The sequence below is a fragment of the Chlamydotis macqueenii genome, chromosome 10, assembly GCF_036417535.1.
Source record: "Chlamydotis macqueenii isolate bChlMac1 chromosome 10, bChlMac1.mat, whole genome shotgun sequence".
Lineage (NCBI taxonomy): Eukaryota > Metazoa > Chordata > Aves > Otidiformes > Otididae > Chlamydotis > Chlamydotis macqueenii.
Genome location: NC_141565.1, coordinates 4,907,412 through 4,920,085, shown reverse-complemented (window position 1 = coordinate 4,920,085; position 12,674 = coordinate 4,907,412). Strand labels below are relative to the sequence as shown.

Below are 12,674 nucleotides of genomic sequence, written 5' to 3'. Positions count from 1 at the left end.
TATTTACTTTCAGTAAGCCTGAACACAAAGAGATGCAAATCATGTCCCTTGCTAACAGGTGCCACAGCTCGAGCTTTCATGAATTTCTGGCAAAAGCAAGTTACTTAAATACTCCACTGCCAGCTCCTCATTTTTTTTTCCATAAGAACTAATAGCTTGAGGGGTGCCTGATGACAGACAACTGGGACAAATGGGGAGTTGAGAAGCTGCACCCTAGACTTGTCAGGTCTTTTTAGGTGATAATCAGCATTTTGACTATGTGCCAGAAAGGACAGACAAGCAGCATGGAAAGCGAGCGTAACATTCTCATCAGTCCATCCTGTTTAGGTAGGCAGCCAAACAGCATGCCAGCTGAAGCTGCCAAGTGGCTTCAGGGACGACAACATTATCACAGCCTAGATGAAACAGGCACGCGAATCACCAATTATGGGGGGGGTTTGAGACAATTAGTCACAACTGTTTTGACCAAAATAAAAAAAGCTCTACCTCTTTAAAACTGACTTTGAAAAAGAAAGGTGGGGGGAAGGGGGGAGGGGTGTTAAAAAAAAAAAATCAAATCAAGCTTGCTTCTAACACCCTTCTTTTAACTAACACATACAGAAGTAGTTTGTGAAGTGACTTGGATAAATCTATCTAGATTAACAGCTTTGCAAATTCTCAGTTGAAGTGATAGGAGAGTCAAATAATTAACAAAGTTCATTCCTGCCATATAACATAGGCAGATGGCACACAGGGCTTTAAAAAAACCCAATTCACAAGAACACTGAACTTTTATTCAGGTTTCACGATTTCCTTGAAATTTTTCCATTATATTGGTTTACTTGCCACTTCAGAGTTTGTAGATGAGATCTAGGTTTTACATGGGGCTAGGGGTTCTTTCCCCCACTTCTGACTGATTTTTTTTTTTTTCTCTTTACAACTGTCTTTGTGATCAGCTTTGGAAAGTTAGTCGGATCCTCATTTTCACTTGCCACCAACTGAGCTCGCTTCGGGAGCTGGGAAGGAAAGGGCAGTGGTATACATAAATACATGTCAACATTGCAAGACTCCCGCTGATCTAGACGGCGTAACGTAAAGCCATCTTACTATTGCTCTATGCCATCATTTGGCATTAATGACCAACCTGAGCCTTTACAACAGATTACAACAGTGTAAAATGCTCTAGGATCCCACACCACAACACACTTGGTTCGTGGAGATGAAGTATGACGAGCTGCTGATTTATTCCCTTTATGAAAGAGGCTCTTGGGATGCAGCGAAGGATCTGACTCCCAGGATTTGTCAGAATGGTTGAACGCTACTTGCATTCAGACTACAAACTCATACCCTTGCAGGATCTTTTCAATTTACAATATTTTTGAAAATCATATATATTAAATACCTGTTGTTTGCTGACATGCTTTCTAAGCAATTTCTTCAGTTCACACCTTCTGACACTACAGAGTTTGTAAAGCCAGAAAATTAACTTATTTGGAAGTGACAGTTCAACTATGGCTTATAAGCCACACTGTTGCTGTTCCTGTCATATTACTGTTGAAGCACTCACCACTGCACTCTCACACACGCTGCCTCGGCATCACATTTAACAGGCCCCCATCCACTCACGGAAGTTTTCTTCCATTTAGCTCAGAAGGAAGTAGAAACGTCACTTACCAACAAGCGTGACCACAGCTTCCTCTACCTTAAGTCTAAAACAATATGCAAGAGTATTACTCTGGCTCAGGACATCAGCTAACGCAAGCTCCAGATGGTGAGGATTCCTAGCATCTCTTCCAGCAAATTCTTTTAAACCTAGGCTGTATCTAAAACCCTGCATTCCAAACAGACATATGGCTTTCACTGATACCTGAAACGTTGTAAATCCAGCTTCTGAAGGAGCCAGTAGATCCTTTTGCTATCTACCTTAAATAAATTTGTATTATCTCCACTAAAGCCAAAATACCCAAACTTTCACCATCCATAACCACTCTGCCTGTTGCACAGAAATTTGGAAAATTAGTAGACTTGTCTAGGCATAAATGATGCAGGGAAGTCAAGCCTTGAAATAGCCCATTTCCCTCAAAACACAGAACAGGCAATAGACAAAGATACATCAAAACGTGTCTCATGATTTTCAAGCAACTTACTCATTTTCAAGTGTTTAGGATTGACTTTCTGCTGCTCATCGCCCTCTTCTGTGCTGCTATTTTTAAAATGTAGTAAGAACAGCAAAAAAGTTATGCCCACCAGGTGAGGCGTGGCACAGATCTGTGCCAAGAAGCTCTACCAGATTCCTGTTACTTCCTCCCAGTGCCAGCTGGGAATCTATGAACTGACTTGCCCGACCCACCAATGCAGAGCAGCACAGTACAGAAACCTGGACTGCTCTTAATGTACAAGTGCATTAACTCCTTCTACACATACTTGGCAGGCCACAGGTCTGCCAGTAGAGGCACAGGCAGGAATTGGATGGAATTCCTGTGAATCTCCTGTTAAAGCAAGAGTATTATCACTTTACCAAAAAGAGGCCTGCCTTGGGAAACCACAAATACAATTGATAATTCAAATGTTTCTCTTGTAATAGAAGATGTCTTATAATTAATGGTGTTACTAGTACCTACACATCTCCTAAAAATAACTTATTGGTCCAGGGCATATTTTCCTTACACATACAATACAATGCCAGTCAACCAACATCAGGTTTTTAAAAAAATGGTTGAGTTTTTAAATTTTGCTTTAAAGACACCCCGTGAGCTTCGATAACGTCTTCTCAATACAATCCTCTTGATTAACCCAATGAGTCGCTCTCATCCTTTCATTTAATCTGACCAATGTTACAACAATCACAACCCCACCACCCCCACTTTGATGGAAAAACATTCTTACAGCTTTCGATCTTGATCAACATTTTACAAGCTTCAAGTGAAGATACCAAAGTATTTCAACTATTTAATGATTCCCCTGACTTCTATTATTTCAGATAATTAAATTCCTGGTTTAGAGACAGTCTGTGTAAGATCTTTGAAATACAAATTTCTTACCAAAAATTGTGTGTATTCAAATACCACACTCATAGTTTAACTTCCAGACCAAAGAAAATGAATTACCAACAGGTAATCAGGTATGTAAAAACTTCAAGCAAAACCTAGTAAAAGCTGCTGTTAAGTAATTTTAGATATCCAGATTTAGGATTTTATTTAATAGATCTTACCTGGTAAGAATAGGGACCATGTCTTGCCCGCTGCCATGTTCTTTCTCCCATTGCTCAAGCAAAGCAGTGAGCTCAGCCTTGGAGTCCACATGCCCAGATCCTGAAGTCATGGCTTAGCCTAAGGCAGAGGTAACAAAAAACACACACACATCAAACAAAAAACAACAACAAAAAAAAAACCCACCCAGAAACACAAGCAAGAAATCCCACAGTTTTGCTATATTCATTGAAATACTCTAAAAGATTACAAGGCATTTGGAAGAGGCAAGTAAATATTCAGCAACAAGGAGTGAGAAAGAGAAGATGAAGTGACAGTCCACTGCTGAACTTCACTTTCAAAGTTGGAAGTTTCTTTTTGGTCCTTTGCCTGAAGAATAAAGAACATGTGTATGCTTTGCACACAAGTCTTAACCGGTGTATGACAACCCTGACCATGATGGGAAGTACACACACCTAACCAACCACAAGCACGTTCGGTACTTGAAGCTTTGTAAAACTCCACCTCAATTCCACAAGCAGACCTGAGTTAGCCCTTCGCTGTTGCTCAGGGATTTACTCAAGAAACAACAAAGCTAGGGCAGCCAGATTATGATCAGTGTCATTATTCCAGTTTAACACCCTCCAGACAGCAGTGAAAGTGCCAAGAATCATATTAGCTTCACACTGCCAAGGAGTGTGAAGGCAGAAGGCAGGGGCACTGAGCAGCTGCGGGCAGCGGAAGGAGTACTAGAACAGCACTAGTTGGGAAACTGAGCGGGTCTCCACATCTCTACTTGTTCAAGGTTTCCAAGAACAGTCAGTGGCTCTAGTAAGAAGGAAGAGTGATCACAGGAGGGAGCACTGGAGCAATTACTTCAGGTTTATCAGCCTTTACTTGCAGGACAGAAGCTGACATGTATCTTCCCATCCTCAAAAGTGAGATGCCCCCAAAGCACTGAGTGACTTGTTAAGGTACCTTTGAATGAAGGACCTATCACTCTAACTTCTGTTTAAGCCTCTAAATTTTCAGGTGTTAATTTTTGTCAGTCCGATAAAAATCTACCAGAAATATTAACAGACCAAACTACAACAAAATCTGTCTCAAAACACTGTCATTCCTCTAGTTTCCAATCTGACAGACTGTGATTGCCGTGAAGAGCTGGAGCCTCTGGAAGAAGGAACACTCAATCCTAACTTACAAATTGACCTTGTATTGGAGATTGGAGGGACAAATCAAAGCAAAATAAATGCCTTCACATCCGAAAAAGCACAAGAATCTCCAGCATTTCATTAGCCATAATATGGCCAACATCCATCTGCCATGAGATTAAATATCCATTTGTCATAACTGACCCAGAGAAAGAACTTTCCAAAACAACGATAAATACAAATATGTCTAAGACAGTAACATACACATCAGCTCCTGGAATACACATTCAGGAATCGGTGAAATGACAGACTATAAGGGAGCCATAGGTCAACATAGATTATATAAGCATTTACAGCCTGAGTTCGCTCTGAAAAACATTGCCATGTTTAAGTGAGTGCTGGATACCTCTAATTGGTTTAAAACCTTTTCTCACTCAGGGAATGGATGAACAACCCTACAGCTCTATCTCCTGTCTCACAGATGGTTCTGAGTTTAATGTTTTGTGACTGGTTGCTTAAACGGGAGACAACAAGTGAAGACCACTCGGCTGAAGACGAAACTGGCAGAAACTGCACCAAAATCATCACCCAAAGTCTACAGAAAAATAAACCCACGACTACAGGACGCTCAATCTGAAGAACACCATTTTGGTAAGTACTATATGAAGTGAGCATATGCTAACAAAAAGCCTACCTAAGCATAAAGAAAGATGATGTTTTCTAAATGACAAGCAATTACGATTTTATCTAGAGCATTCATTATTCATTCATCACAGAACTAGACTGGGAAATTTGATGCAAACACATAAATCGCTTTGGAAAAAACACTACCTAAATGCAGGCAACAAAACATAATGAGATTGTACACACACACATCCTGAAACAACTTTGAAAAGGAAAACTATTTCAAGCTCATAAAGCTCTATTCCTTTTTTTCATTAACTCAGCAACACTTGCCAGCAGCACTTCTGAGCTTTTAAATATCACAGATAAACAGACAAATCTCCTCTGAGCCTCAGAATGCAAGTGCTGTAACGGTATCTGCATTCAAGCATTTCAGACATCTCCACCTTCATTCTATACCCAAGGGATACAGAAAAAAAAGTGTCTTGTGACCCCAGAGGTTGTATAAGGCCTGTACAGGCTTTCTCGCAATCTGAAGAGTAGTTTACTTGCTCTCACAACCCTTAATTATTCCAGCTAGAAAATAAGAAAGATCCAGCAATACCTGCAACAGGTCAACAAAGTTCCAGTCAGGAAGACCACAGGAACTTCTCACGTTGCCCTCTGCGATATCCATTCCTATACCACAAACAGGTGAAAACAGAGAAATCCACCGTCCCTAAAACCTGGAGTATTACCTCACTTAAAATACATTACAGGTCTAAATAACTGGTCCTGAAATACGGTTAGAACATAAAAATGCCACCCTTTCTATAGGTACACAGCAGTGAAAGTAAACGTCTCGTCAATGCATCTCATCTATTCCTAAGGCTTATCCCTCCCAAACTACTCAAATAAATTTATCTACTGTAAATGGCACTGCAAAGAGCAGCAACAACAAACATTACCTCAGAAGCATCTATTTCCACAGTTCTAACATTAATGCACATTAGCAGTAAAATATAAACGGATGGAACATTATGGCAGGTGAATGACTTTCTAAATGCAAAAGCCAAAGCAATTCCTAATGCGCTCACTTTTTCCAAGAATTACATCTTAAATCAAAGTGAAGAACTCTGCAGAAAGGACAAGATCATAAATGGTATGAACGGAACTGTAACTGTCAGAAACGTACCCAGCCTGTTGGAAAGAAAGGCTGGCGAGAGCCACTCTGACTTTCACCATTTCCCTTGGACAAATCCAGTCTTAAATCACTCCCCAGGAACTAGCAGAACAGGGCGCAGCTATCCCGCTGTTGATTTAAATCCATTAGGGTTTTACACTTTTTTTAAAATAAGTTTTTAAAATCACGGCCTACTACAGATTTCAATTAGAATATCTAGTAAGCTAAGGAATGGAATATTTTTTTTCCAAACATCACTGTTGTCAAAATATCATGTTTAGAATCAACAGAACTAAATAAACAACATATAAAGCACTTCCTCAAAGGATTTGACTTTGAAAAACAAATATTTACAACCTTAACTATCACTCACTGTGAACGCTTTCACTGAAAAATCCACTTATGCATGTTTCAGCACAGCGGTACACACAGTATTGCTTTAATATTAATCACTACTTAGTATTCCAACATCACAGCAAAGGTTTTGGAAGCATTTTATTCTTCTGAACTTAGATGTACAAGCTTGACAGAAAAGGAAAACCCAAAGTACTTAGATGCAGATATCTCAAAGTACTCACATGTTTTTGAAACCTCAGACACCTTAGTGCTTGAGTCACCTTACGCAGACACCTCTGAACAATGAGGAAATGCAAGTCCCACTGACCTCTAACTGCAAACCTCAATGAGCACACTCACGGTTCAGGCAGTTCAGCTTCACCCTTTCATTCCTCGACATATTTGAGCATCACACTGACTGCAACACTACTACAGGTCATTCACTTATCGATTGGGTGTTGTGTTCATGAAAAGTATGAGGTTCCGAACGCACTGACTTCAATATAGACACACATTTTAAAGTACAAAGCCTCTTAAGTGAAGATAAATCTACTCATAAAATCTGAAAACCAACAGTTCGGTTACTCAGGAAACAAGTGTAAGATCCATACCTTAAATATTTAAATGGCAAATTAAACAGCCACATAACAAAACCAAAAATCATACCTTAGGAAAAAAAAAAAACATTTTAATCAGCTTTGTAGAAAGATTACACTTTTAAATTCATGTATGGACAAAAATTACAAGCGGATTTCCACATCCACCTGTACAGAGCCCACTCAAATTCTAATAACTACACTTTGACCTAGCTTAAATAATCTAATTTCATATTGTTCCTAAACATGATTCTACATATGGGTGAGGACATAATGTAGACGAGAATTCTAATATAACAATACAACACCATGAGGGAGAATTAGGAACTCCTGAATTGGAATCTAGCTAAATACATAACAAGAAGATCAGTAATCTGTATGTTCTTCCATATTTATGTTTTAGCATGAACAATTCTTTACCTTTAAAAAAAATTATACATCTCCTCATCACAATTATTCTTTAAACGGGTGAGATACCAGACAGCTATTTACCTAAACCTGTTGAAACAGCCATGCCAAAGTTAATGCTGAAGCAAGACAAACTGTCAACACTGAAATTCACTTGTAGAAGAAAGCACGCCAGAAAGTAACAAAAAGTTCACAACCTACAGAGAAGAAAATCATGTTTTGGTATCATTCATGAGGGAAGTCCTTGTTTGTTCAACTTCCCACTTTCAGCCCTCACAGAACTCCAATATGGCTGTTACTATGGAACACATTCCTAACGTTGCTTTAAATATGTGTTTTAAAATTCCTAATTTTTTACAGTTAGAATATTTTTAAGGACAGGGAAAGCCACCAAGTTATTTAGTTTCCCTGAATTTCTGCTTTTACAAAACAAACCTGCAACTACGTGCCAATCTGCCAGGACAAGCGCAAAAAAAAAAAAAAAAAAAACAGGAACAAACTTTTGCTGTCTACAAAGGAAGGTAAAAAAGCAACGCTCCGTTTCAACACCGATTGCTATTCACGGCTCTGGGAAGGAAGACACGAGGACCCCGCCCCCCCACCCCGAGGAGCAGCGAGACCCAGTCCCAGCGAGGGCAGCCCGCGGCTCATGACAGCTCTGACAGGGCCGAAGGCGGCAGCGCGCCCCCGGCCTGCAGGCGCTCGCCGGGACCCAATGGCAGGAACCGCCGCCGCTGCCTGTTCGAACCGGTCAGCACGGGGCGGCGGGGGGGGCCTCCCCAAGCCGCAGAGCCTCCCTTCCCGAGCAGGCCCCGCCGCAGGGGGAAGAGGAGCCCCGCAGGAGGAAAGGGGGGGGTGCAGGGGGGCCGGGCCGGCGGAGGAGCGGGGCGGGCGGGGCCGGCGCGGAGCAGGCCCGCCCCCCCGCCGGGAGGCTGACAGGCCGCGGGGGCGACGAGCGGAGCGCCCCGCCGGGCCCCGCCACCCCACCGGCGCTTCGGAGGGCGCCCCCTAGCGCGGGGGCGGGGCGCGCAGGCCAACCCACCCCCCCCCCCTCCTACCCCGGCGGCTCCCTCAGGGCCCGAGGCGACCCCTTCCCCCTCCCCGGCGCGGAGGCCGCGGCCGCCAACCGGCCCGGCCTGATCCGGTCCGGTCTGGGTGAAGCGCGGCGGCGGCGCGGAGCGGCCCCCTTCCCCGCCCGGCGCCCCGTACCTGCCCGATGCCCCGCTGGGTCGCCGCCGCTGGCCCCGGCCCCTGCGCTCGGCCCCGCACACCCCGCGGCGGCCGCGATTGCTACGGCGGGCACACACTTTGCGCGTCACCACGCTAGGGGCCGCGTCACAGCGCGCGAGTGTGGCGTCGCGAGCAACGGCGAGGGAGGGGGGAGGAGGCGGCGAGGGCCTTACGCTCTGCCTCCCGGGAAATGGAGTTCGCGCGGGGTGAGCTCGCTGCGCACGCGCTTTTCCGGGAGGCTGCGCCGCGGGGGAGGATGGGAGTTGTAGTTCCCGGTGGGCGCCGCCATTGCGACTCCTCAGCCCAGCCCGGGGCACCGCGGCTGCGGCGGCTCGTAGGCGGAGGGGCGTTTTCTTGGGAGAGAGGCGAGGCTGTTTACCCTGATTTTTCCAGGCTGGTACTGAGGAGCCACTGAGCAGTAGCTGCTGGCCCCAATACCCAGGTGTCTGCCCAGACAGCGGCATAGTGATGGGCATGCCACCATACAACGTGCACAGTGGGGACCATCACCAACTGCATTTTTTAAAATTTTTTTTCCCCTTTCTCATGTCAAGGCTGAGTGTTCACTTGTACGTTGTTCACCTGCTTAATATTACTTCCAGGTAGACAGCGGGGTGTTTCAGTGAGAGGGCACGCCTGCCTTCACTGTGCACTCCAGGGTGGTTTCTCCTCTCATCTGCAAGACAGGAACATCGCCCTGGTTTTTCCCCATTTAACACAGGGACCGTTTTCGGCAGCGGAAGCCAGACCCCGCAGCGGTGCCAAACACCCACCACCACCTTTGCTCTGGGCCATGCCCAGCAGCAGGGAGCGGAGGCTGGATGGAGGCATTTCTCAGGCTCTTCCGGGCCTCCGGGGCAAGCTCCTCTCCCCGCATCCCCACATTCCTCCCAGCTGCGAAAGTTCATCCTCTCCCCCGTCCTTTCCTCTAACACCCCCAGGAGAAGCCATGCAGATGCACGCAATGAGAGTCTGCATGCATTACATAGCCCCATCCTTGTTTACTTTCTGCATGCAAAGTCTTCCAGACCTCTGGGATTTTTTTTCCATTGTCTGTTGGCTCTGCAGCAGGAGCAGCCCAGCTTTTCAGGCAGCACTGTGTGCTTTTGCAGTGGTAGTAAGTTGTTATTCTGCACTGTCCTTTGCCCCTGGCATGTTAAGCTACCCGTGGACAAGATCTATGCACTCTCAGCAAGATTACTGTTTCTGAGGGGGAAAAAGACCTGGAAGCGTACGCTTCTCACCAGTGCCCTCACGGCTGGTTGGAGGATCAAAGGTATCCGACCTGCCTGCAGCATTTTTATCCAGGGAAGAGCAGCACATCCACAGCTGCACCTCCTTCTCCCCTTGCAAGGCACCTGGCAGCCTCCAGGCCTGCCACAGAGCTGTTCAGGAGGCTGCAGAGGTTAGCACTCCCGTCTCCTCAACACCTAAGTTCAAAGGGCTAAGAGCAAAATTAAGGTTTCCAGTTCCCGTCACATCTACCGTGCACTGGAGATAGGGTCGCTTCTCAGAGAAAGTGAGGTTCAGTCCCCAGGCCCACCTGAGCAGGGAAGGAGGCTTGGAGCCTGCTGCTTCATTGCAAGAGCCTGGTTCGTTGTTGCAATAGGACAGCTTGGAGCTACGCCCTGGCAGCTCTGCTGCAGCCTCCTATACAAGCTGCCTGAAGTGCTCAGGCCTCCAGCTCCTGCATTTCCAGGCCTTAGGAGATATTTGGGAAGGACGCAGCCTAATGCCCTTATTCCCCACTGGGCAAGTGAGAGTCCTACTGGCTCACTTGGCAGGGCCAAGGCAGTTTGAGCTCTCCTTTAATTTGGCTTCTCTTTAAAAGCAGTGAAACTCCAGCTGCAGTCCTCTAGTAACTGCCCAGGTACTGGCAGAACCTCTTCTCTTAAAAGAGTGAATAAGAGTAAAACATTAGTAAATAAGAGGAAACAGAGTGCACCCTCAGGCAAAGGCTTCATAAGCACTGGCACCATTCCCCGCCGAGATGCTTCCTGCCCCCATTGCCCACGTTGACCCCCTTTCTTACCCTGCAACTGTATAAACCCACGGACAGGTACAGATTCTGCTACCACGCTAGAATATTTGACTTTAATTTACTACAGTATAATGACTGCAGGAGTGAGAATCCTGCAGCAGAAATCCCCCGGGGCACTGGATGTAGTGAGCGAGCCCCCAGCCTCACATCAACACTTTGCTTTAATAGTGCAATGGACGAAAAAAAAAAAAAACAAACAAACACAACATCTCTGTGAATCGCAGAGCAATAAAAACCAGAGGCCAGCAGCAGGCTTGCACCTCTTGCCCTGTGGGACCTTGTGGCTGAGAGGTGGCAGAGAGAGAGAGGCCTGTGGTGTGCGAGGAGGGGAAGGTTATCTCTGCACGTTCACCTCCACAGGCTCCCCAGCCAGAAGGACCACATACTCGCATAGGGTGGTCAACTGATAGTAATGATGACTTCAGGCTGAATCAAAGCTTGAGCTCCCTTGAACAAAATAACCACTTCTCTTCTCCCCATTGCTGTCATATCCCAGATCACCTCACAATACTGTGGTAGATCAGCAGTTTTTAAGGAGAGGATAAACCCACTTCACCAGGTTCTGATAACTTTCTAGACTTAAGGGCAGTTAATTGTGGACTCAAAGGAGGAACAGCACTGGGAGGAGAAGCCAGGAAGACACAAGCTGTGTTTCCAGAGGATGCCTTGAGTACAGCTAAGAGTGGAAGTATGTGGCTGGGATGCCTCCTTTGCTCACAGCTGCTGACAAAGGCAGAGCGCCTCAGACTCAGCCTCCCAGCAGCAGCTTCACTTTCCTGCCTGAACAGACCTCTGCTCTGAGAATGAGAAAAAAATTGTGATCAGGAAGCTCACAACATTCAGAGAGACTCCTCACCATGGCTGCCCTACAAGGAGAGGAAGGACCTTTTAGGCTTTCAGGAGAGTTAATTGCTTACCTTGACCTCCAACACAGATCTACACTGATAAAGCTTATTGACTTCCTGCATTTCACCTTTTATTAATTGCCTCATCTGCTTGTGGGAGTAGTTTGCTCATCACCATGTTTCTACTTGCAGTTGAGTTTCTGTTGTGGGGTAGCTGAGACAGCAGTTACTGACTTAGCAGCTACCAACCTCTGCAGCATAATTTTGCTGCGTGACTCATGGCAGGTGAGTAGTAAGTCCAGTAATAGAGTTCAGTCCCTTCTCAGCGCTTGCATGTATCACACTGCTGCAGCTACACACAGTGCCCAGTTGGATTCCCTGGCAGCATCTAGGGAAGGGTACAGTGCCAGGAACTGAACCTTTGGGAGGGTCTGAACCTGCCCTGCTCAGATGCTTGTAAACTGGAGGGTGTTTCTTTACAACTCCCATGCCCCAGGGGATGGCAGAAACCAGGAGGGAGGTCAGATGTCTGGAGAGCTGCACCAGGAGACAGAAGACATTTTCCAGGAGTGCAGCGGAGGTCAGTCTGCCTGCGCACCAGTTTGGCTGTGATGCACTCCTCTGCAGAGTGCCTTCCTCCCCGGCAGTCTCCTGCAGCACCTGTGGGTATGTGGGGAGTGAGCAGCAGACACAAAGCTCTCCCAGGAAGGCCTCAGCTCCAGCCTTGGTAGCATTTATCGCTCCTCCAGCCTTGATCTGCCCCAATAGTTCAGAAATTGTTTTATGAGGTGTGACACAGTACTGTGGCAGCTAATATTTGGAATGATATCCCTCACGCCACAGGGGCTTTAAACACTGTCTAGACTCCCCAGCAGCACTTATCGTCTATATAATGCTAAATTTTCACATGATGTGCAAAAATATTGCTCGATGGATTAGATTATGGCCACGGCTGACCTGCAAGCGGGCAGCCAGCACATCAGCAAATGGTCTACTCCTGTTTCTTGCTTACATCTGAGAGAAGGCAGATATTACTGCAGAGAGATGGGAGAAAAGAGATAGAAAGTGGGAGTAAGCAGGGGAAAGCAGTGCAGTAGGATCCTCCCTGCCTGAC

General features: G+C 45.8%; 1 protein-coding gene across 1 annotated transcript in view; it reads right to left on the bottom strand.

Annotated features, from left to right (window-relative positions):
- DCAF1 (DDB1 and CUL4 associated factor 1) overlaps positions 1-6,015 on the bottom strand; it is a 50,236-nt gene extending 44,221 nt beyond the window's left edge. Inside the window, exons 1-2 of the mRNA XM_086755637.1 lie at positions 5,547-6,015; positions 3,191-3,308 (exon numbers count right to left, since the gene is read on the bottom strand). Coding sequence (XP_086611763.1) covers positions 3,191-3,300 — 110 coding nt within the window. The 5' untranslated portion in view covers positions 3,301-3,308; positions 5,547-6,015. The remainder of the gene's footprint in view (positions 1-3,190; positions 3,309-5,546) is intronic.
- Between the last annotated feature and the right edge of the window lie 6,659 nt (positions 6,016-12,674).